The sequence below is a fragment of the Papio anubis genome, chromosome 15 (genome assembly GCF_008728515.1).
Source record: "Papio anubis isolate 15944 chromosome 15, Panubis1.0, whole genome shotgun sequence".
In the NCBI taxonomy this organism is placed as follows: Eukaryota; Metazoa; Chordata; class Mammalia; order Primates; family Cercopithecidae; genus Papio; species Papio anubis.
This window is the reverse complement of record NC_044990.1, coordinates 24,695,097-24,718,224: the sequence shown is the minus strand read 5'-3', so window position 1 is coordinate 24,718,224 and position 23,128 is coordinate 24,695,097. Positions and strand designations below refer to the sequence as shown.

Here is a 23,128-nt window from a genome sequence, read left to right as displayed (position 1 = left end):
TTAAATTTTGATTGTTATAGCTATATAAATATTAAGCTCATCTTTTTGTTGTTATTGTTACTTGTAACAGCTAATTGGATGTTAGGAAGTTTAGAGGTCTCTGACAGTTGCAGTTTTAGCTGCTCAAAACACTTTTTCTTCCCCTAATTTTCAATTCTAGAATTTTTCTTTCTTGTGGAGAATCTAATTAGCATGTTTTGGAGGGGCTAATTCTGCCTTACCTAGTTCCAGAGACGGGCATGTGACTCAGGCCTGGCCAGGGTATACCATCCATGAAACTCTAATGATTTGTTTGGATTTGTGACCCAGGTTGAGCCAATGAAAATCATCCCTAATGTATTTTACAGTAACAGTTGGGATAGATAGTGTGTTTTCCTCTGAGGTTCCTGAGAGATTCTTGTACATGAACCTGGAATGATTAGCGGCCATCCATATTACCTGGATATGAGACAAAATTTTTAGAAAGTATTGGTAAGAGATAGATGATAGATGATAGATGATGGATAGATAGATAGATAGAGTGAGCTAGATTAGACAGAAAAATAGATAATGCCTTGATGACACAGTTTGAGTCCTGAATGAGTTGTGTGCCAGGAGGCACATGCACAACATATATATATATATATAGTTGTTGTTGTTGTTGAAAACCTCATTCTTTGCTGGTCATATATACTATAGATATTTTCCCCAGTGTGCTGCTTCTCTATATTTTTGGTTATTTTTGCTTGACAGACATTTAAAAAATTTTTACATGGTAAATTTGTTCATCTTTTCTTTGAGGTTTCATTACCCACTTTAAAAAAAATCTAAATCTGATTTTTTAAAGACCATAGTTATATATTTTCATGCTTTCAACTTAGACCTTTAGGTCTAAAATTGGAAATTAATCTTTGGTGTGGTGTGAGGCAGATAATCCCAATTTTTAAAAAAGAGCAATACATTATATAAATGTGTGTATACACACATACACATGTTGAGATGATTATCTCTGGCTTTCATTGGGTGGTGGTGTAGCCGAGTACCCCATTTTTAAAAGGAAAAAATGATTTTTTTTTCTTTTTCCTTTTCCTCTAGTTCCTACTTAGCTCTTTAGGAATGCAATTATAACCTTTACCTTCTCTCCATCCCATCAGGTGCAGCAAGCTTATCTATGTGTTTACTTAGAAGCTCCAGAGACCAAAACATGAAGCAAATCAGGCCCCTCTGGAACTCTCACCCACTAGGAGATTGCCTCAATTTACAACATAGCTGCCTGCCATGGCGCCAGCCAGACCACATGATAGATAAGACATCTGAAGCAAGTCACACAGACCCCACACCTCCTCCCCTCCTCCCCACCCCGCTTTAAAAGCCCTTGTCTTCTGCCCTGAAGGCTGAAGTGGTATCGCAAGGCAGGAACCTGTACTACTTCCCCTCGGGTAGCTCTTGAATTAAGTCACTTTTTTTTTTTTCCCACCAGACCTTGCTCTTGTTATTCAGACTCTGCAAGCAGTGGATGACTGAACCTGAGTTACAGAGGCATTACAAGGAGGATTTTGTTTTCTTCTTAGGTTTAGTTGTATTTTCTAATATTTCTTTTTTTTTTTTTTTTTGAGGCGGAGTCTTGCTCGGTAGCCCGGGCTGGAGTGCAGTGGCCGGATCTCAGCTCACTGCAAGCTCCGCCTCCCGGGTTTACGCCATTCTCCTGCCTCAGCCTCCCAAGTAGCTGGGACTACAGGCGCCCGCCACCTCGCCCGGCTAGTTTTTTGTATTTTTAGTAGAGACGGGGTTTCACGGTGTTAGCCAGGATGGTCTCGATCTCCTGACCTCGTGATCCGCCCGTCTCGGCCTCCCAAAGTGCTGGGATTACAGGCTTGAGCCACCGCGCCCGGCCCTGTATTTTCTAATATTTCTATTAAGGGAGGAGACCACCCCTCATATTGTTTTATGCCCAATTTCTGCCTCCAAAGAAAGCAGTAAAAACTAAAAGGCAGAAATGAAATCCACAGGCAGACAGCCCGGCGCCGCACCCTGGGCCTGGTAGTTAAAGATCGACCCCTGACCTAATTGATTCTGTTATCTACAGATTACAGACATTGTATAGAAATGCACTGTGAAAATCCCTATCTTGTTTTGTTCCGATCTAATTACCGGCACATGCAGCCCCCAGTCACATACCCCCTGCTTGCTCAATCACGACCCTCTCACGTGCACCCCCTTAGAGTTGTGAGCCCTTAAAAGGGACAGGAATTGCTCACTCGGGGAGCTGGGCTCTTGAGACAGAAGTCTTGCTGATGCCCCCGGCCGAAGAAACCCCCTTCCTTCTTTATTTCATTGTCTGAGGAGTTCTGTCTGCACCTCCTCCTGCTACATTTCTTGGTTCACTGATCCAGAAGCGAGGTGATTGGTGTCTGAGTTTTGTCTGTGGCTCGTCCTGCTACACTATAAAAAATATGTCTTACTTTCATTAAAAAATACTGTAAGTTACTTTTTTTGGAAGATCTATAAGAGATCACTCAGATTCAAGGTTTATACTAAGCATGAAGAGATTGGGTTCTAAGTATATTTCATATTTGTCTAAGTATCTAGGTATATTTAGTTGTGAAACATCCCTCAGAATTTGTCATTTCCCTTGAAAGCTATTCTTTTTTATTTCCTATTTCAATGTGAAACTACTCGAAAACCAAAACCCAACATGTTTTGAATAAATAAATAAACATATTTCTTCCCCAAGAAATATTTGAGGAACAAGGGTATTAATAAGCTATATGCCACAGGGAGTTAGTATTATTTTCTTCATCTTGTTTTCTAATTATGAGTATATTATGTTTTAATGAATTAATTTATCATACTATAAATATCCCTTTCTGTATACATGTGTAATATGGTAGTTACTTCTTTCATTATAAATAATTTTATTCTTACACTGGAGAATACAGTGTATATTTATCAAGCAAAGAGAAGTTTACCTGATTCTGCTGAAAAATGAAACAAAGTCTCAAGGAAAAACGTGTAAGCTTCGCAATGTATTGAAAAATTATAGAAATTATAAATTTATATATAAATTATTTATATATATAAAATTATATATATTATAAAAATTATATTAAATATATATAAATATATAAATATATAAAAATATATAAATATATAAATATATTTTTAAAATTATATATATATTATATATATTTATATATAAAAATTTATATATAAAATTATATATATAAATTATTGAAAATTTATAGAAAAATTATTTTGCCTGATTTATCTTTATTTAAATGATATCACTAAAAGATACACACGAACATGACATAATGTATTTTTCTGACATTAATGATAAGATAGCTGTGTAAATTTAAATCATTTCATATCACGAAATTTAATTAGCAATGATATTTGAGATTTAAGTGAACTGCGTGTAAAAGATACATGAAATAATTCTATGCCATTGTAAAGTTATTTGTATATCAAAATGCCCTTTTATCTTTCTCTTACCAAACGTTAATTCTTAAAGGAAGTTTCACTGCATGCAAATGCTGCTTTGCAATGTTATTTTGTAAGTTATATTTTGTTTTCCTGTCAGGCTATCACTGTAGGCCTTGGTAGATGCTGGTGCTAGCCTACGGAATCAGGCTAATGTCCAGTTTCTCAGCTTTAGGAAATGAAGTTCAAGGTAGCAATTAAAGACTGTACCAGTTCTCTAAGAACCTGGGAAATTAATTTAAACAAACAATTGGGGATAGAATTAATCGTTTATTCCCCCAAACAATCTAAAATTGAGATGGTAGGCACTGGTCAGATTTCCGCAGAAATGCACAAGTATTGAGCACTTGGATGTGTGACGTTGAAGCTGTATGCAGCACAAACCCCACTGATGGCTCTGCAATGCTATCTCGTCACTTAGTATGGATGCATGAAAAGACCAGTTGTAAGATATAACCCATTTTGCAAAGGATTCTAACATTTTTCCTTTTATAGTAAACAGGCTCTGAAAGAAATTTTCTAGATCTGTATTCAAATCTAAAGGCTTTACTAATCCTCCTTGAGTAATTATTCTGCAACAATTCCCTAACAATCACAAACTTTTATAAGGAGTTAGAATTACAAAGATAATTCGTATGAGAAGACACTTATATCTTCCAAACAGAACCTCTACTTTCAAAGAGACGGATTACTATATGTAGACATATATGTAGTAAAAGCCAGTGAAGTTTATATATATATGAGATAAATCGTTGTACTATAATTCTTTTGACAACTCCACATCTAGAGCTATTCTTCTACTAGGACTACCATCTAAAATAAAACTGCTTTCCTTTATTCTTCTATAGCAAGAAGAAGAACAGACATGAAACATAACTGGAAGCTGTGATGCTCCAAAAATATCACAGGATCGGATGACACGAAAACCTTCACCAAACTTGGGACCATGACACCATTCACACCTGGATGTGCTGAAATGTAGGAAACAGCAAGTCAATATTTAATACATTTTTACTAAAGACTCTGTGCTATGCAAGACTCTAAACAGTATAAAATACAGCCCTTATCTTCATTGAGCTTACCACCTAGATAAGTGCTACCCCTTAAGTGAAAGACTAAATGCTAAAAGACCTAAACAATACAGTAGATATATTTATAATACAATCCTAGCTTTTTAAAACAAAAAAGTATATATGCATAACAAGAAAAAACTCTAATGATAGATCCCAAATTGAAAATAGTTATTATTCTTGGGAAATGTGATCACAGGGGATTTTACGTTTCTTAATAATGTGTTTATTTTCTAATTTTTTATAATAAACATGTAATTTTTATGATACGAAATAAATATATCATTTTTTAAAAAAGGTATTATCGTAACCCGGCATGGAATTAGAGTCCATAATGTATTTTTAAATGGTTAGAAATCAGTTACAAAATATTAATCTATTAATACATTAACATTAGTACAGGAGGCCGGGCGCGGTGGCTCACGCCTGTAATCCCAGCACTTTGGGAGGCCGAGGCGGGCGGATCACAAGGTCAGGAGATCGAGACCACGGTGAAACCTCTTCTCTACTAAAAATACAAAAAATTAGCTGGGCGCGGTTGTGGGCGCCTGTAGTCCCAGCTACTCGGGAGGCTGAGGCAGGAGAATGGCTGGAACCCGGGAGGCGGAGCTTGCAGTGAGCTGAGATCCGGCCACTGCACTCCAGCCTGGGCGACAGAGCAAGACTCCGTCTCAAAAAAAAAAAAAAAAAAAAAAAAAAAAAAAAAAAAAAAAAAACATTAGTACAGGAATGGACTATTCACAGAAGAAGAAAAAAATGAATGTCAAGAGAACATAGGTAAAGCTTCTCAATCTCCCTAGTAATCGGGAAATACAAAATAAATTAGCAAAGAAATACCATTTCACAACCATTAGATTATAAGAATATGTTTAAGTATTTAAACAAACTATAAAACCATTAGAAGAAAACATAGGGGAAATGCTTCAGGACATTGACCTAGGCAAAGATTTTATGGTTAAGACTTGAAAAGCTTAAGCAACAAAAATAAAAATAGACAAATGGGACTAATCTCAAATTAAACACCTTCTGCACTACTAAGGAAAAATCAACAGAATCAACAACCTACGGAATGGGAGTAAATATTTGCAAAGTATTCATCTGACAAGGCACTAATGAATATATGAGGAACTTAATTCAACAGCAGAAAAAAAAATCTGATTTTAAAATTATCAAAGAATGGATATTTTCAAAAGAAGACATAATAAATTGGCCAATAAGTATATGAAAAAATGCTCATCACGAATATTTAGGGAAATGCAAATAAAAACCATAACAAGATATCTTACCCCAGTGGGAATGGCTATTATCAAAATGATAAAAAGTAAAAAATGCTGGTAAAGATGCAGAAAAGAAGCAACTTTCACACACTTTCAGTGGTAAATGTAAATTAGTACAGCCATCATAATGGAGTATGGAGGTTTCTCAAAAAACTAAAAATAAAACTAACTTACTATCCAGCAATCTCATTACTGGGTATTTATCCAAAGCAAAGGAGATCAGTATATTGAAGGGACATCTGCACCCCCATATTTATTGCAGCACTATTCACAATCGCCAAGATACGGAATTGATCTTAATGTTTACCAACAGATGAATGGATAAAGAAAATGTGGTATATACATACACTGGAATACTATTCGGCTTTAAAAAGAATAAAAGCTTGTCGCTTGTGGCAACAGGGATGATCCTAGAGGACACTATGTTAAGTGAAGTAAGTTAGGCACAGAAAGGCACTCACATGTGGAAACTAAACACAAATTGAGCTCATGGAAGTACAGTAGAATTGTGGTTATTAGAGGCTGGGAAGGGTAAGAGGAAGAGGAGGATAGGAGAGGTTAAAAATGGAAAAAAGTCACAGGTAGATAGGAGTTTTAGTGTTCTATAGCACTGTAGGTGAATATAGTTAACAATTTACTGTGTATTTTCAAAAAGCTAGAAGATTTTAAATGTTAACAACACAAATAATAAATAAGGTGATAGATATATTAAGCTGATTTAACATCACATACTAAATACAAGTATTGAAATATCACCCTGTATGTTATAAATATGTATAATTATGTGCCAGCTAAAAATAAAAGAAAAAATAAAAACAAACAAAAATTTCTATCATCCTAATGCACTAGGAAGTCAAGGTAAACTTCTATGGAACATGAGTCTTCTGACCCCACTCTTAATGGAAGTGGATTCTCTGTCTGAGGTGATACAATGTGGGTAGAGAGAGAGAGAGAGGCAGACAGCAATGATAAGTTGTACAGGACAAAAATGACATACATAGCTGCTAATTGAGAGGGCAGCCATTGAAGTGAGAGCAGTAGCTGAGCTTAGAGTGACTTTAGTGCAAGCCCACAGCTGAGCCGCAATCCAAAGAACTCAGCAAAAGTAGGACAGTACCGAAATTTTCAGTAGTTAGAAATTCAGTATTAAAGCCAAGGGTAGACATTGGAGGATGACAGTGGTTGGGTGACAAATCCCTCCCTCACTGTTCTTATTTTTACTAATATCACAGTCGTCTATGATGAGGTTGAACCCGTAGTCATTTTTCATCCTCCCTTTCTCACTTGGCCCACATACCTAGGTATGTTAATTTTACCTCCATAATTTGTCTTGTTGCATTTCCCACCTGTTCATACTCCTGCTTGTTACTCTGGATCAGTCCCTCCTTACCTGTTATGGACATGAGTGTTTTAACTGACCTCCACCCAGCTTGCCCTGCACTAGTCCATCTTTGACATACTGCCAGGTCTATTTGTACTATTTGGACTCAGTGACTCTCAAGGCCTGAAGAAGAAACTTCCAATGCATTCAGTGATCTCTAATGGACAGCTAGCTAACTCTGTTTATTTCTTCCCTTTTTTATTTCTTCGTCTTTTTTTTTTTGAAATGGAGTCTTGCTCTGTCGCCCAGGCTGGAGTCCAGTGGCATGATCTCAGCTCACTGCAACCTCTGCCTGCTGGGTTCAAGTGATTCTCCTGTCTCAGCCTCCCAAGTAGCTGGGATTACAGGCATGTGCCACCACGCCCAGCTAACTTCTGTATTTTCAGTAGAGACAGGGTTTTGCCATGTTGGCCAGGCTGTTCTTGAACTCCTGACCTCAGGTGATCAACCTGCCTCCACCTCCCAAAGTGTTGGGATTACAGGTGTGAGCCACCATGCCTGGCCACCACTACTCTTTTTTTTTTTTTTTTTTTTTTTTTGAGGCAGATTCTTACTCTGTTGCCCAGGCTGAAGTGCAGTGGCACAATCTCTGCTCACTGCAACCTCTGCCTCCTGGGTTCAAGTGATTCTCCTGCCTTAGCCTCCGGAGTAGCTGGGACTGCAGGCGCGTGCCACCACGCCAGGCTAATTTTTTGTATTTTTAGTGGAGACGGGGTTTACCACATTTGCCAGGATGGTCTCGATCTCCTGACCTCATGATCTGCCCACCTCAGCCTCCCAAAGTGCTAGGATTACAGGTGTGAGCCACCGTGCCCGGCCCACTACTCTTTATGGATGTTTTGTTCTGGCTAAATATTCATTTTTCTCTTTGTCCACATCCCTCTTTTCCCATTTTGTTTCCTCTTTCTGGAAGGTCCCTTGAACACAAGACATAGTTCCAAATTTTACTGGTCCTTCAAGACCCTTCTCAAATACTATTTCATCCCTGTATCTTTCCCCTTGTCCCCAACTATTTGTCATTAGCTCCTCCTCCAGCTGCTGTTATTTATAATTCACTTGTATCAGTTTTTATTTACATGAATGAGTCCTTGTAAAATTTCCAAACAATATAGAAATATATAGAGAAAAACACAGAGATTCCTGCTTATTCTTCTCTTCAGTCACTGCAACTCCTCTCCCTAGAGTAACTAAAGCTCTTGGCTTGGGTTGCCCCCTCCAGCTCCTAGATACGTAACTGTTTCTTACATAAATGGAATCTTTCTCACGTGTGTGCTCCCTCGCTCTGTATGTATGTGTCTGTGGGAATAACTTGCTTTTGTAATTTAATGAAATGTCTTGGATAACTTTCCAAGTCAAAGCATCTTTTTGACTTGGAAAGTTTAATGAAATGTCTTGAACAACTTTCCAAGTCAAAACATTTTTTTGACTTGGACAACATTTCCAAGTCAAAACTTAAGAATAAAACTTCATTCTTATTAATAGCATCATAATGTTTCATAGTATGAATATGCCGTAAGTTATTTTACCACTCTCTGACTGATGCAGTTTTAGGCTGCAGTTATAATCCCCGTATCTAACTTTGTGTTTACATGTAACTATTTCTGTAAGACAGATTCCTAAGATTTAAGGTGCTATTTTAAAGACTAAGAAACTGTCAAATTGCCCTCCAAGAAGCTTTCACCAATTTATAGTACCAACAATGATACATGATGATAGTCATATTTTCGGGCATCCAAAGCTAGCACAATATCAATCTTGTAAATTTTGATAAAATAGGTAGGTTAAAAAAAGCTTGTTGCTATTTTACATTGCAGTTTCTTGATTACTAGTGAGATTTCACATTCTTCATGTTTATTACCTATCTGTGTATTGTCATCCATGAATTTCACATTCCTATCACTTATCTACTTGTCTACGGTTTATATCTTTTCTTATTGATTTATGGAAGATATACAGTAGTGTCCTCTTATCCAAGGTGTTGCTTTCCACAGTTTCAGTTATCAACTGTGGTCCAAAAATAATAAATGAAAAATCCCATAAATAAGCAATTTGTAAGTTTTAAACTGCCCACCTGGGACAGGAATTATATCTCTTTGTCCAATGTATCCACCTTGTAGACTCTACCCATTGTTGCCCTCTGAGTTATCAAATCAACTGTTGTGGTACTGCAGTACTTGTTTAGGTAACCCTTATTTTACTTAATAATTGCCCCAAAGAGCAACAGTAGTGATACTGGCATACTGTTATTATTGTCCTACTTTATTATTAGTTATTTTATTAGTTATTAGTTATTGTTATTATTAGTTATCTCTTACTGTGCCTAATTTATAAACTTTTTTCTGTATAAATGTATATTTTATTTAAAAACAGGGATATTGAAATGTATTTATGTGTTACAGCCCTTACAGAAAGATGACAAGTTGTATAGTCCTTTTATTTGAAATTCAGTGTAAATCAATCTTAAACTATAAATTCATTGTTGTTGGAGGTTGTTTTTTTGTTTTTAGTTTAAATGATGTGAAAGCATTTGTTCCTTTCAAAGGCTTCCATGCCTTTGCATGACATATTCTCAGTAACTTATTTGCTGGTAACTAGAGTATGTGAGACTGAGTGACTACAATATGCATATTTCAAGAATTAGCTTCCCACTGCATTATAATACATTTCCTAGGAAAGCTGTTGTATTGTTCAGAGCCTTTTCACATGTCCCTCATTTCAGCAGTCACAGTGTTGCAGTTTTACTTTGTTTCAGAGGGGAAGGCCACCTTGTTGGCATAAGGAGGGCAGAAGATATAGTCTGCACTCTGGCCTCTTCCCTACAACCTAAAAGGGAGAGGCGTTGAGGCAGATGGGCTGGGACTAGACTTTTTGGTAGTCACATTATATAGCAGATTGGGTAAGAAAGGTGGGTTAGGTTTTTTCAAACTTCAAACTAATAGGACAATGAGGCAAAAGCAATAACCATACTATAATGTTCAAACAGAAGTAGGTTAAAATGTAGTACAGTTATCCCTTGGTTTACATGGGGGATTCGTTCCAGGACCTTCCATATATACCCAAATCCACACATAACTCAAGTCCTGCAGTCGGTCTTCTGGAAACTGAGTATATGAAAAGTCAGCCTGCTCTATAAGTGGGTTTTGTGTTTGGTTAATGATATATTTTTGATTCGTTTATGGTTCCCTCTCACAGTTCAAACCCATGTTGTTCAAGGGTCAAATGTATTTACTGCTGGATTATGGGATAATGAGTAAATTATTTTTACTTGGCTACTTAAAACTTTCCTATATTTTCTATATTTTCTTCAAAGAGCTTTGTTTGCTTGTTTTTAATCAGAAAAAAACATTCCTTGCATGCCAGTTGTTAGAGAGATGCAAGAGAACAGGGTGAGTACAAGGGCAGGCCAGATCTGGCAGGCTGAAGACAAATGGGAACCAAGGCTCATTACGAAAGCCAGAGAGGGAAAACGAAGTTAAGTGAAGCATTAGGCCTCCCCGGCATATGGCTGTGAAGTATGCTTCACATATACTGGTTCTCCTTTCGTGCACTGATGGTTTAGGCCAGGTAACAAGAATTCTGCTTTGCTTTTTGCTCCATGTCAGTCCTTGTGACGTTGATGCATGGCATTAATGCATTTTCACCATGACTTCTTCATACTGTTTTTGTGTCAGTAACCCTTCTGTTATGTTTTTACTTTCTTCAAATTTGGGTAACTCAACTGCAATGTAGCCTTCAGTGGATGGCTTTTCTTGAAGAATAGATGGCTTATGGAGAATGTGTTCAATCACTTCCATCGAACATCCTCTAACACAACTAGATACAGTATATGCTTCGCCATCTGAACAGTAAATCTTACAGAGCGGTGCAAGTTCTGTTAGAAACTGTGCCCCCCGCTTACATTTCCCAGAGACCTTGTTCTGAAGTCTGCTACAGTTGGTACTGATCTGACAGGGAATGCTTTTAATTGTTTTTCCACTTTGAAGAACTGGATGAGATTCTGTCAATGTGGTGACACATATTCGGTTAGAGTGCTGTGGTATACAGTGGTCCTCACAAGATTTTCCTTTGACATCTGCTTTGTACCAGTGAATGAAGTATCAATCCACAAACAAAGGTACCACTGGCTCTGCAGTTTTGTGCTTGGTAGCCATGGTGACCTCAGGCGCCACCACCCCTATAAATTAAACTTTATCATAGATATGCATGTATAGAAAAGCACAATGTATATAAGGTTCAGTGCTACCCATGGTTTCGGGCATCCACTGGAGGTCTTGGAATGCATCTCCCAAGGATAAGGGATGACTACTCTCTCTCTCTCTCTCTCTTTATATATGTGTGTGTGTGTGTATATATATAGTAATAATATATATATATTATTCAACTATTTTAAGCATTGCAATATCTTCTTCCAGTTAATGGCTTGTCTTTTAATTTCTTTTTTTTTTTTTTTTTTTTTTTGAGACGAAGTCTCGCCCTGCCGCCCAGGCTGGAGTGCAGTGGCCAGATCTCAGCTCACTGCAAGCTCTGCCTCGCGGGTTTACGCCATTCTCCTGCCTCAGCCTCCCGAGTAGCTGGGACTACAGGCGCCCGCCACCGCGCCCGGCTAGTTTTTTGTATTTTTTAGTAGAGACGGGGTTTCACCGTGTTAGCCAGGATGGTCTTGATCTCCTGACCTCGTGATCCGCTCGTCTCAGCCTCCCAAAGTGCTGGGATTACAGGCTTGAGCCACCGCGCCCGGCCCGTCTTTTAATTTCATTGATAGTATCTTATATGTACGTAAATATTACACTTTTGTCAAATTTATAAAACTTTGCTTTACTGTTTATATTTTTTGCATTGCGTTTAAGATATGTCTGCCTACCATGAAGTCATAGAGAGCCTTCTACACTTGCTTGTAAAAGCTTTAAAGTTTTGCTTTTCATATTTAAATCTTTAATCAAAATGGAAATGATTTTTTTGTGTGTCTGATGGTGCCATATATATAGCAGGAATCTGATTTTATTGTTTTTTCCTTGTGGATGACCAAATGTCTCAGCATCATTTAGTCAAAAGTCTATTCTTTCACTACTGATCCACAGGGCTATTCTGTCAAATGTCAAGTTTTCCTACATGCATCAGAACAAAATAACTGGGTTGTTTTCTCTTCCATTGGTTGATTTGCCTTTCCTTGAACTTAATACCAACCTTTATTGCCTTCTCTAACTTTGTAGTAAGTCTTGATGTCTGGTGGGCAAGCCTCTTATGTTAGGCATCTTTTTCAGGTTTCTTTTGGCTATTTTGGAGCCTCTGCTTTTCCACATACGTTTTAGAATAAGCTTATCAAGTTCCTGAGAACATTCTATTGGCATCTTCACCAGAATTGCATTGAATTTATAGCTCTATTTGGGAATAACATGTGTTTTTAGTACTGAATCTTATTATCCCTAAGTATCTATATCTCTTCCATTTAATTCAGCCTTCACTATTTTATAAAGATTTAGCTTTTTTTCCATAATGTTTCACACATTTTTCACTTAATATATTTATACATTAGGTTTGTTTCTTCCTATCATAAAAAGTATCTTTTAAAAATTATATTTCTAACTGTTTGATGTCTGGTTTTAGTTATATTTCTTAAACCCCGTATTTGTTATTAGGATTTCATAGAGATCATGTTTGTTTACCTACATATTTTCCAACTGCTTTTCTCACCATTCCTTCTTGCCTCTCAGAACTTGCTTCCGGAATCATTTTTCTTTTGTCGATGTACACCCTTTGTAACTTCCTTTGGAGAAAATTTATTGGGAGCAAATTCTGTTTTGGTTTATATAAAAATACCATGTTTTCTCTTGTTCTTGAAAGCTTTGCTGGGCAAAATAATATTTTTTTTCAGTCACTGGTCCACTGTTGCTGACAGTTGATTTGTTGTTTTTTGTAAGTGATTTTTTTTTTCCTGGCTGATTTTAGGTTCTTATCTTTGTTTTTGGGGTTCTTCAGTTTTGCCACAAGGTATTTTACTTAGCTTTTATAGAGCTCCTGATGATGTCTGTGAATTCACATCTTTTACTTCTAAGAATCCGTAGCCAATATCTCATTGAATAATGACTCCCACCATTCTCTCTGTTCTCACTTTCTGGGTCTGTAAGTGTACGTTAAATCTTGTCCTTTTTTCTCCATTCTCTTTACCTCCTGTCTGCATATTTACTATAATTTCTTCAGATCTCTCTTCATGTGTGTATAATCTGCTGTTTAACTCATGCATTGAGTTAATGTTAACTATTATTTTTTAGTTTCTAGAATTTCATTTTACTTAACATTTCTTTCTCATGTTTTTCTGGTCACAGTTGCAATACTAATATCCTAGGTCCTTGGAAATTAGTATCTGTTTGATTGTTTTGCTTTTTTCTTGGTGGCTTGTTTCCTCATATATTTGGAAATTTCTTTAAGCTGCGAGCTAATATTCATTTGAACATAATTTTCTGGAACATTTACAGTCTAAATGGAGGATGTTTCTCTCAAAAACATTTTTTTATGCTGGGAGAGTTAGTTCACTGCTCTGGGACCATTAAGCCTCTTTTGGAGTCCACATTTAATTTAGGAATCTCAAATTCAGCTTCCCAAGTACCTTGTGGTGAATCCAAATCTCATGATCCCATATCTGTTTATCACACACCAGTTAGGTTATAATTCTTCAAAAAAATTACTGCCTTTGTGATTTTTCTTACTTTCTCATGTGCATTCACTAATATTGACATCTTAATACGTTAAAATCAAAACCTTCTGGGCCTAGTTCCTTTTTCATTGGTAGATTTTTAACTACTGTTCAATTTCTCCAATAGTTACTAGGCTGTTTAGGTTTCCTGCCTTTTATTGAGTCAATGTTTATAATTTATATATGCCTGGGAAGCCATTTTACTTAGGCATATAGCAAATATTTGTTAAATTAATAACCTAAGCACTGATGGCCAGTAATTCAATAAAAGTGGTCTTCTACCATCTGAAGAAAATAAGTAACAAGCCTAAGTGGACTGTAAGGATGTGGGAGTTTAAGTACCCTGGTCTTGAGATTAGGCAATGATTCCAACGCTGGTCATTGATACCGTGAGGGAGGTTACTCCATGCATGCCTGCTCTATTCCTGGTCTCCATGATGTCACAGTGGAGTGAAACACCTCCCAGAATAGTGTGCCTGGAGCCAAATAATTTTTTTGGAAGAATCCACTTCTATGAACTCAGAAATTCATAGAAAAGATTTATGCAACCACCATATAGACAACTAACATTTCACACTGGAGTTAAGTAACAACTTGAGAATATCACACAATGGGGTTGGATTCAGACTACATTATTATACCTGAAGAACTGGGTGGAGCGATGTAAAGAATTGTGTGTATGGTTTTGTGTGTGTCACGGAGTACGTGTGCGTGTTAGTGACACTGTCATCTAAGCCTGTAATGAAGAACGTTTTAAATGCTTAAAGATATAGTTTGGTTAAAAGGGCTTTAGCATTTGCTCACCAGTTTAGTAACTTCTGAACTTCTACTGGGATCTTATCATAAAATTTATGTAGTTTATTTTGGACAATGAACAAAGAAATAATTTGAGTAAGTTGTTGTGGATTATTCAAAGAATTCTCTCTCCAAAAACAAGGATGAGTGAAATTATTCTCAAACTGAATTTTTGTCAGGTTAAGCTTCAAAATTCCATGTGGGAAAAAATTCAGTTCATTCCCATCAACAGTCAGTCTTTCAAGTGATCTGTAAATAAAGGACACCAGACTTTAAAAGGTATTACACAATTCATAATATTAAAGTAAAATTCTGCCTCAATCGTTCTTAAAAATTGGCATCAAACCTAGTACCAATAAAACACAAGTATGAATTTAAGTATTTCTTTAGAATCAATAGAATTAATTTCTAAAGCAACTGAACCAATATAGTATTATGCAAATAAGTGCATTTGAGCGAATAGCACAGTTTAAGTATATAGTTTGGATTTTTGCAATATGTCATCACTATGGAACAAAAAATATCCACAAACACAAGACTAATCAATGTCATATTACATAAAATATAGTATAGTATGATTCACAGAATATATTTTCATAGACAAATTAAACATCAATACGTATATATTTTTTCATTCAAGCCCAATCAAAATAGTGAAATTTATGCTATCAAAACATATTATGTGCTATTTTGTGCTTAAACTTTTCATTAACTGGGTCCTCTGGGTTTTTTCTGTGTCAATTACTTCTAATAACCCTTATTCTTTATTCAAACAGAGCCAACATTACTGATTTTCTTATTTTCATTTGCCTCAATGGTATTTTTGTACAGTCATGTATCTCCTTTCTAATTAGCCCTAGAAGCAGACAGAAAAGAGTCTATTCATGAGAGACCCATCAAAATCAAATCGAAGGCTGGTCCAACTTGTCAAATGTATTAGAGGTGAAAAGGCTGATATATGAACTTTAGGAAACAAATTGCTGAGGGCCTCTAGATTCTCATTTACAGTCTAGTTTCACATCTTATATCCACACAGTGTAACTTATTTATGACTCCTGCTGATAACATTAAAATGTGATCAACAAGGGTATTTAAAACAATGAGGCTAGGAAGATGGCACCTCAGCTCTCTTCATCCCTCAACCAGAGTTTGACTAATTCACCTCTCATGGTCTGAAAAAGGTGAGCAAGATCCTGGACTCTGCCACAGTCCTGAGAGAGCTGGCATGGCCACCTTTTTCTTCTGCACAAATCACAAGCCTAGGGGCCAGCAGGAGAGAGTCCTGCTCTGGTCTGAATGTTTCTGTCCCCTCAAAATTTAAATGTTGAAATCTTCACCTTAAGTTGATGGTATTTGGAGGTGGGGCCTTTAGGAGGTGACTAGGTCAGGGTGGGAGCCCTCATAAGTGAGATTAGTGCCCTTATAAAAGAGACTTGAGAGACCCCTCACCCCTTCTGCCATGTGAGGTTAGAGTGAGAAGATGGCTATCTATGAGGAAGGGGGCCGTCACCAGACACCACATCTGCTGGGGCCTTGATATTGGACTTCCCAGCCTGTGGGAAATAAATTTCTGGTTTTTATAACTTCCCAGCCTATAGTATTTTGTTATAGTAGCCCAAGCTGAGAAATACAAACTCTATGTGGACAATCAGAATGAGTGTGGCACCCCCTAGGCAAATGCTAGTGAAGGTTCACCACGGCTCACCAGAACAGCCATGGTGAGGCTCTCCCTGTCTGAGTTGGTCTACCTTGGAGGACACACCTGTTTAGCTGCCTCCTTCCCCTCAATGAGTTCTAAGAGAGTTAGGGGGAGGCTAAACCTTTTTTTTTTTTTTTTTTGAGATGGAGTCTCACTGTGTTGCCCAGGCTGGAGTGAAGTGGCCCGATCTTGGCTCACTGCAACCTCTGCCCCTTGGGTTCAAGTGATTCTCTTGCCTCAGTCTCACAAGTAGCTGGGATTACAGGCGCCCACTACCGCCATGCCTGGCTAATTTTTGTATTTTTAGTAGAGACAGGGTTTCGCCATGTTGGCCAGGCTGGTCTTGAATGCCTGACCTCAGGTGTACACCACCATGCCTCGCTAATTTTTTTATATTTTGTAGAGATAGGAGTCTCACTATGTTGTCCAGTCTGGTCTCAAGCTCCTGGCCTCAAGTGATCCTATCACTTCTTTTATTCTATCTTATTAATTTTGGCATTCTATTGTACTTCCCTAATCTGTTAGTGGCTATCAGGCAATCCACCCGCCTCGGCCTCCCAAAGTGCTAGGAGTACAGCTGTGAGCCACTGTGCCTGGCCGCTAAACCATCCTTAAAGCTAGAATAGCTCTGTGTTGAGACTGCCTTGGCAGCTGAGCACTTTGGGGTGCAGAGAAGCTTCCTCCTGGTCCACCACTCACTTTCTTAGCATTCTCAGTGGTGTTCTGTGACTGCCATTGGACTTGCATGGAAAAAAGAGTGGCCAGAAGAGAAAAACACATAGAACACACAAAGCAAAGGTCCTGGGACAAGCACCTTCTGTGGAGGGATGGATAAAAAGTTGGGGAGGGGGGTGGGGAAACAAGATTCAAATATAACACACACAGACACACAGAGATGTTCTGGAACCAAAATGCATAATTTGTAAAACTAAAAAGTTAAGTGGATGAATGAAAGAAGAACATGGTCTTCATGGGGATCCAAATTAGAGGCAAAGACAAAGTAGAAGAAATAATTCAAAACAAAAAAATAAAGAAAGAAAGAAAAACCATGAGGAAAAATCTAGTACCATGGAAGACAGATCTAGGAGATCTGACATGTAAATATAGGCATTTTAGGAAGAAAATATGAAACAGATGAGGAAATAGTTAAACATATTTTCTTAACCAGAAAAGAGAAGTTTGAGCTGGCTGATTAGAAGAATTCACTGAATTCCAGGAAAGACAGTTTTAAAAAAAGACAACTTGTAAGCATAATCTAATACAATTCTGAAAGGTCAAAGATTATGGGAGAATCTTAGTCTTTCCAGTTAAGAATGAAAGTCACTTAGGGAGAAAAAAAGAATCAAATTGGCATCAGGTGCCTCCCCAGCACCCTGGGAACTAGAGGAGGACACAATCATGGAGGTTACTGTGAAACATGCTGAATGCAAGCTTGTCCATTCACTCCGGACATCATTTATTTGTCAGGGTTAAAGATTCCGAGAAAAATTACCTATGGATTCCATCTGAGGAAAATACTTAAGGAAAAAAGCTAAACAGCCAATGAATCAAAAGAGACATGGCCAGGTTCCAGGTGACAGGAAAGGAGTGAAACAGCTGTAAACAATGAGTCTTGAAATACATACAGATAAATACAAAAGGAGAATGAACTAAAATACTTGTAAGATTTAAGTGCTAAATAAACATTCTTTAATAAAAAGAGACATGATGCAAAGGAAAATACTAATGAGAATCTGAAACAAAATTTTCTAAACTATTTCAGCAAAGCCTAGAGTTGGATAAGGGGAAGATGAGTTTGGAAAGAAAGTAGGAAAATAACAGTGTTCTAAAGGTCTCAACGAACAGCAGAAGAAGGCAGCATGGTGGGGGAAGTAGTTTTTATTTTGCCTTTATAAAACATTAAAGAAAATGTGTTTGATTATGAGTTTGGGAAAAGGAAAGATCACCACTAACAGATTAGGGAAGTACAATAGAATGCCAAAATTAATAAGATAGAAAAAAAGAGGTGGTAGGATCACTTGAGGCCAGGAGCTTGAGACCAGATTGGGCAACATAGTGAGACCCCCATCTCTACAAAATATAAAAAAAATCAGCGAGGCATGGTGGTGTACACCTGTAGTCCCAGCTGTTCAGGAGGTTGAGGCAGGAGAATTGTGGGAGTCCAGGAGTTCAAGGCCGTAGTGAGCTATGATCGTGCCACTGCACTCCAGCCTGGGCGACAGAGTGAGATCCTGTCTCTAAAAATTAAAAGTAAAATAAATTCAAAAATTTAAAAAGAGAATAAACAGCATCCTAAAAAAATAGGCAGGAAAGGGGGAAAGTAAATAAATACTAAGTACAAAGTAAAATGAAAAGCAAAAAATTAAATATGTTGGTCATAATAAATATGAACAGGCTGAAGTTTCCTACTAAAATATAGAGATTCTCACATAGGAAATTAAATAATTGATTTAAATATTTTAAAAGCAGAGATAAAATTATCTCATTCTGCTAAATGGAAGATTACGTTCCTAGGAAACAAAATAAAATGCAGTAAAACTAAATCAGAACTAACAGGAGAACTTGGTTACATACATTAGTTTTAAGTTAATATAAAGAAGTACATAGCTTTTCTCTATTCTGTACTGAAAATAGTTAGCAAGTGGAAATAAGAGAAATATTACATTACATTCATAGTAACAATCACAATTATAAAACACTTAGAAAAAGTTATTAGGAAAAATATGAAGTGACTCATAAATTCTTATGAAGAACATAAAATGAGATCTGAAAAAATGAAAAAAATGTTTTAGAGTGGAAAAATTTATCATCAAAAATATAAATTCTCCCAAATTTATGAGTAAACTCTATGCAATTGCAATTAAAATTCTAACTTTGTGATTATGTGTGTTGCTGGATGTGCTAGAAATTACACAAAATGATCATAAGGATTATGTTCTAAAGAGAACAGTTAAGAGACTATTACTGAAAAATAATCTCCCTACTAGTTATTAAAAATTATTCTGAAGTCACAATCAAAACAGTATGATACTGACCTATAAGGACATAGGTAAACTTGAGTTTTATTAATGTTAGAATTGAAGCTTTGCACAAAAATTATATTTTGTATTATTAGCATTTTGCGTATATGTATTTCCTTACAAAAAATAAATGAAACATAGTAAGAGTCACAGGTACACAAAGAGACAAATGTACGTAAGTAGCTTATCCATTCTGTTAAGTAGTCATCTGTACTGTTCTTTAAATCCTGAAAATGTTATGTCTTAAAAATACTATACACCAATCATTCAAATTACATGTTTGGTAAACTTTGTACTTCACAGATTACATTTTATGGCTATTAAATAAATGAAAGGACTCAATTTTCTCCATCACAATCATTATTAAATATATAATTAAGGGGCATATAACTTTCTATGTACTTCCAAAATACCTGAGTTTCTGAATTTCATTTGGAATAAAAGTAAGTTCATTATAGGAAACATCAAGTTCTTCAAGATAAGACAAGGAAAATAACCTTAAATAGAAAGAAAAAATTAATTGTAGAAATGATTATGTATCATCACTGGGAATAAATAAGTACTTGAGTAAGTAGGCAGGAGTATAGAAACCAGATTTCTAAGATCTTGAAATTTATATCAACTTCTTTTCATTATAGATGGTGTAATTACTGTGAAAATTCCTAAGAATTACTCATCTATCCATTAAGACCAGTTTGAGATTTTTGGAGTGGACAAGGCCCTATTTAGAAAAAGTCACCTGAGAAGTTTTCATTATTACTTACTTTTTTTTTTTTTTTGCTTGTCACATAAGTTTCCTAGAGATGACATAACAAATTACCATCATCTGGGTGGCTTAAAGTAACAGAAATGTATTTTCTCACAGTTCAGAGGGCCAGAAGTCCAAAATGAAGGTGTCAGCAGGGCTGGTTCCCTTTGGAGGCTCTGAGGGAGAAACTGTCCCTTGCTTCTCCCCCAGCTTCCAGTGGTTGCCTGCGACCTTTGGCATGTCATGGCTTGTGGCAGCATAATTCCAACCTCTGTCTTTGTCTTCACATGACTTTCTTATAGGGACAATAGCCATCGAATTTGGGGCCCACGCTTAACCAAGTTAGTGTAAGTATGACCTTATATTAACTAACTGCATCGGCAAAGACCCTATCTCCAAACAGGGTCACATTCTAAGGTTCTATATGGACATGAATTTCTGAGGGATGCTAGTCAACCCACTACAATTGCATTAAGACTTTTTTAGTAAAATACCTTTGATCTTTCTTTCCATCAAGACAGGTACTTAAAGGTGAGAACCAAAGAATACAAACAGTCTGTAAAAACATAGTTGTGCTGTCACAAGCCGTGACTCCTAGGGGATGGAAGTGGGAATTGCTTCTTGAAGACTGGAATTCAAGGCCTCAGTATCGTAGCCATCATAACCCCTAGTAAACACCCCCTTCTTTGTATGTGCTGTTCTCAAAGACTTTCTTGTTTTCCATATAAATAAAAGGTGAAAAGTGATTTGTATGATTTTTAAGGCATCATGAGCAGAATTTTTCACTAACTTCTTACTATCTTAACATGGCATATAAGGTCCTCATGATCTGGTCCCACGCTACTTGTCCCCCATATTCCTCTGTGGTCCAGCATTTATTTGCTAAAATTCCCTGAATTAACCAGTTATCACATATCTCTAAATAACACGTAAAATTTCCCCAAGCTTGACTCTTTGATCGTTGTCTTTTCATTTTTTGTCTTGGCTCAGATATCATCCAACAAACTCTTCCCAAATCCTTCAGACTGGGTGAGATGCCTCTTCTGTACTTCTCTTCTTACCCTCTCATAGTACCCATCACATTGTGCAATAAATGTCTGCCTCCTAAAATTATGAGCTTCCAGAGGACACGGATTCAATTTTATATTTCTATATATCCAATGCCTTACACAGCGTCTAGTACATGGTAAGTGCTGAGTAAATCATAACTGAATGAAAGGAATGGTGACCCCAGTTAATTTAAAATAATTTGCTCTGAGAAGTTAATGAGATTGACTAGGAAAACAAAAGAAATGCCTTTTCAATTCAATGTTCATCTCTGACTTCTTATCATCTCGGTAAAGAAAATGTTAATACCATTTGCTCTGTCTTTCAATTCAATATCATATCATTTTCTTGCCTCAGGCAGTTTCTGGAGTCATTCTATCTTCCGTATTTCTTTGGCTCTGGCAACCTAGTTTGGTTCCAGGCTTTCACTATGGATGACATATTCCTGCTGACTGTGAGATGTAACAGGTGTAGGCAGCACTGAGGAAGCTGAATAGGTTCTAGAGTTGAAGTTTACGTCATTTATATATGGTTTTTACAGAGAAAATCTGTTCCGACACCCTCAGTTTGGTCTGATACTCTATGCCCCACCAGTACCAAATCTATCACATTTTTTAGGATGTGTAAAATTTTTTACATTTATTTCATTGCTTTATTTAGTAGCATATTATTGGCCAATGAGCTGCTTAAACTAGAGCCCTTCTGTTAGCTTGCAAGATTAGACTAGCATTAATAATTTCATGTATTATCAGCAATGACCACCACACTGATATAAGTATTTATTAAAAGCCTACTATATGGCAATTTAGAATGATCTTTTACCATACCAATATAGGATTGTTGTTTTTTACAGATTTAAAAAAATGGAAGCTGTAAGAGGTTAAGCAATTTATCCAATTTGGTATGAAATAAAATGTAGCTATCCCTTTTCATCAGATATGTGGAGGCAAGGCAATTTAATCCCCTTCTTTAATAAATAACAATATGGGGAAATAAACGTGTACAATTTCACAATCTGCTCTTAAGACAGGGCTTTCAAGTAGGCTGTTAGGTTCTTTTTGTTCCAAGTAGTTTCTCTTTCCCAAAGAACGTACCTGCCAATTAAAGCAAATTGAGTCAAACAAGTAAGGCAAAGATTTGACTCCCTTAGTTGAAGTAGCTATTTTCTATGTCATTTTTCTCCTGCTATCCACTGAGGAAAAGATAAAAACTTTTTGTTTTAACCTTTGCCACAGTTGTTTCTGCATAACCTCAGGGCATGAGTCTAAAACCTGTCTCTGTCCTTTACTTTTCTTCACCCCACCTCCCTTTTTCTCCCTTTTTTATCTTTTATCTTTTCTACAAAAGCTTTGGGAAGAGAAAAAAAAATTTGGATTTTTGAAGTGATTCATTAGCTTCATTTTATAAGAGAGTTGAAAAGACAAACCAAAGAGCTTTTTATAGTAATAACGTTCCAAGCATAACATGGGAGTGTCGATCCACCCGCCCCCAATAGGAGGCCCCTGTTCTTCCGCGGAAGCTGAGCTTTCCTGCCTCCATGCTGCCTCACACAGTATGCCCTAAGCAGCTCAAAGCAAAACCTTAGGAACAAAAATGTAGGCCTCAGTACGTGTGTGCTTTACTCAAATAGAATTTTTTTTTTCTTTATTAACTTCTAATTTGCCCTACATTGAAACAATCGTTACATAATTTCAAAAATATTGCACCTTTTATTTTACTTTAGAAATAAAGGAAAAGAGACAAATCTGTGAAAATAATTGAAGGATTTTAAAAATAATTTACGAGATTTTTTTTTTTTTTTTTGAGACGGATCTCACTCTGTCGCCGGGCTGGAGTGCAGCTGCGTGATCTCAGTTCACTGCAACTTCCAACTCCCCTGGTTCAAGCGATTCTCCTGCCTCAGCCTCCTGAGTAGCTGGGATTACAGGCACGTGCCAC

General features: G+C 36.8%; 1 protein-coding gene and 1 pseudogene across 8 annotated transcripts in view; both read right to left on the bottom strand.

Annotated features, from left to right (window-relative positions):
* Positions 1–4,217: 4,217 nt before the first annotated feature.
* The window catches only part of LRRC63 (leucine rich repeat containing 63), a 65,882-nt gene continuing 46,971 nt past the window's right edge, over positions 4,218–23,128 (bottom strand). For 6 of the 7 annotated variants that reach the window (XM_017951227.3, XM_017951224.3, XM_017951225.3 and 3 more), the window contains 3 exons: positions 19,809–19,892; positions 14,686–14,925; positions 4,218–4,433 (listed from right to left, as the gene is read on the bottom strand). In XM_017951227.3, coding sequence (XP_017806716.2) covers positions 4,220–4,433; positions 14,686–14,925; positions 19,809–19,892 — 538 coding nt within the window. In that variant the 3' untranslated portion in view covers positions 4,218–4,219. Of the gene's footprint in view, positions 4,434–14,685; positions 14,926–19,808; positions 19,893–19,918; positions 22,285–23,128 lie in introns of those variants that run through there. The other variant, XM_017951229.3, reaches the window with a different exon arrangement.
* Positions 10,308–11,409, bottom strand: LOC116270530 (annotated as a pseudogene). The gene has a single exon (XR_004178600.1). The product of XR_004178600.1 is annotated as a protein Abitram pseudogene (transcript).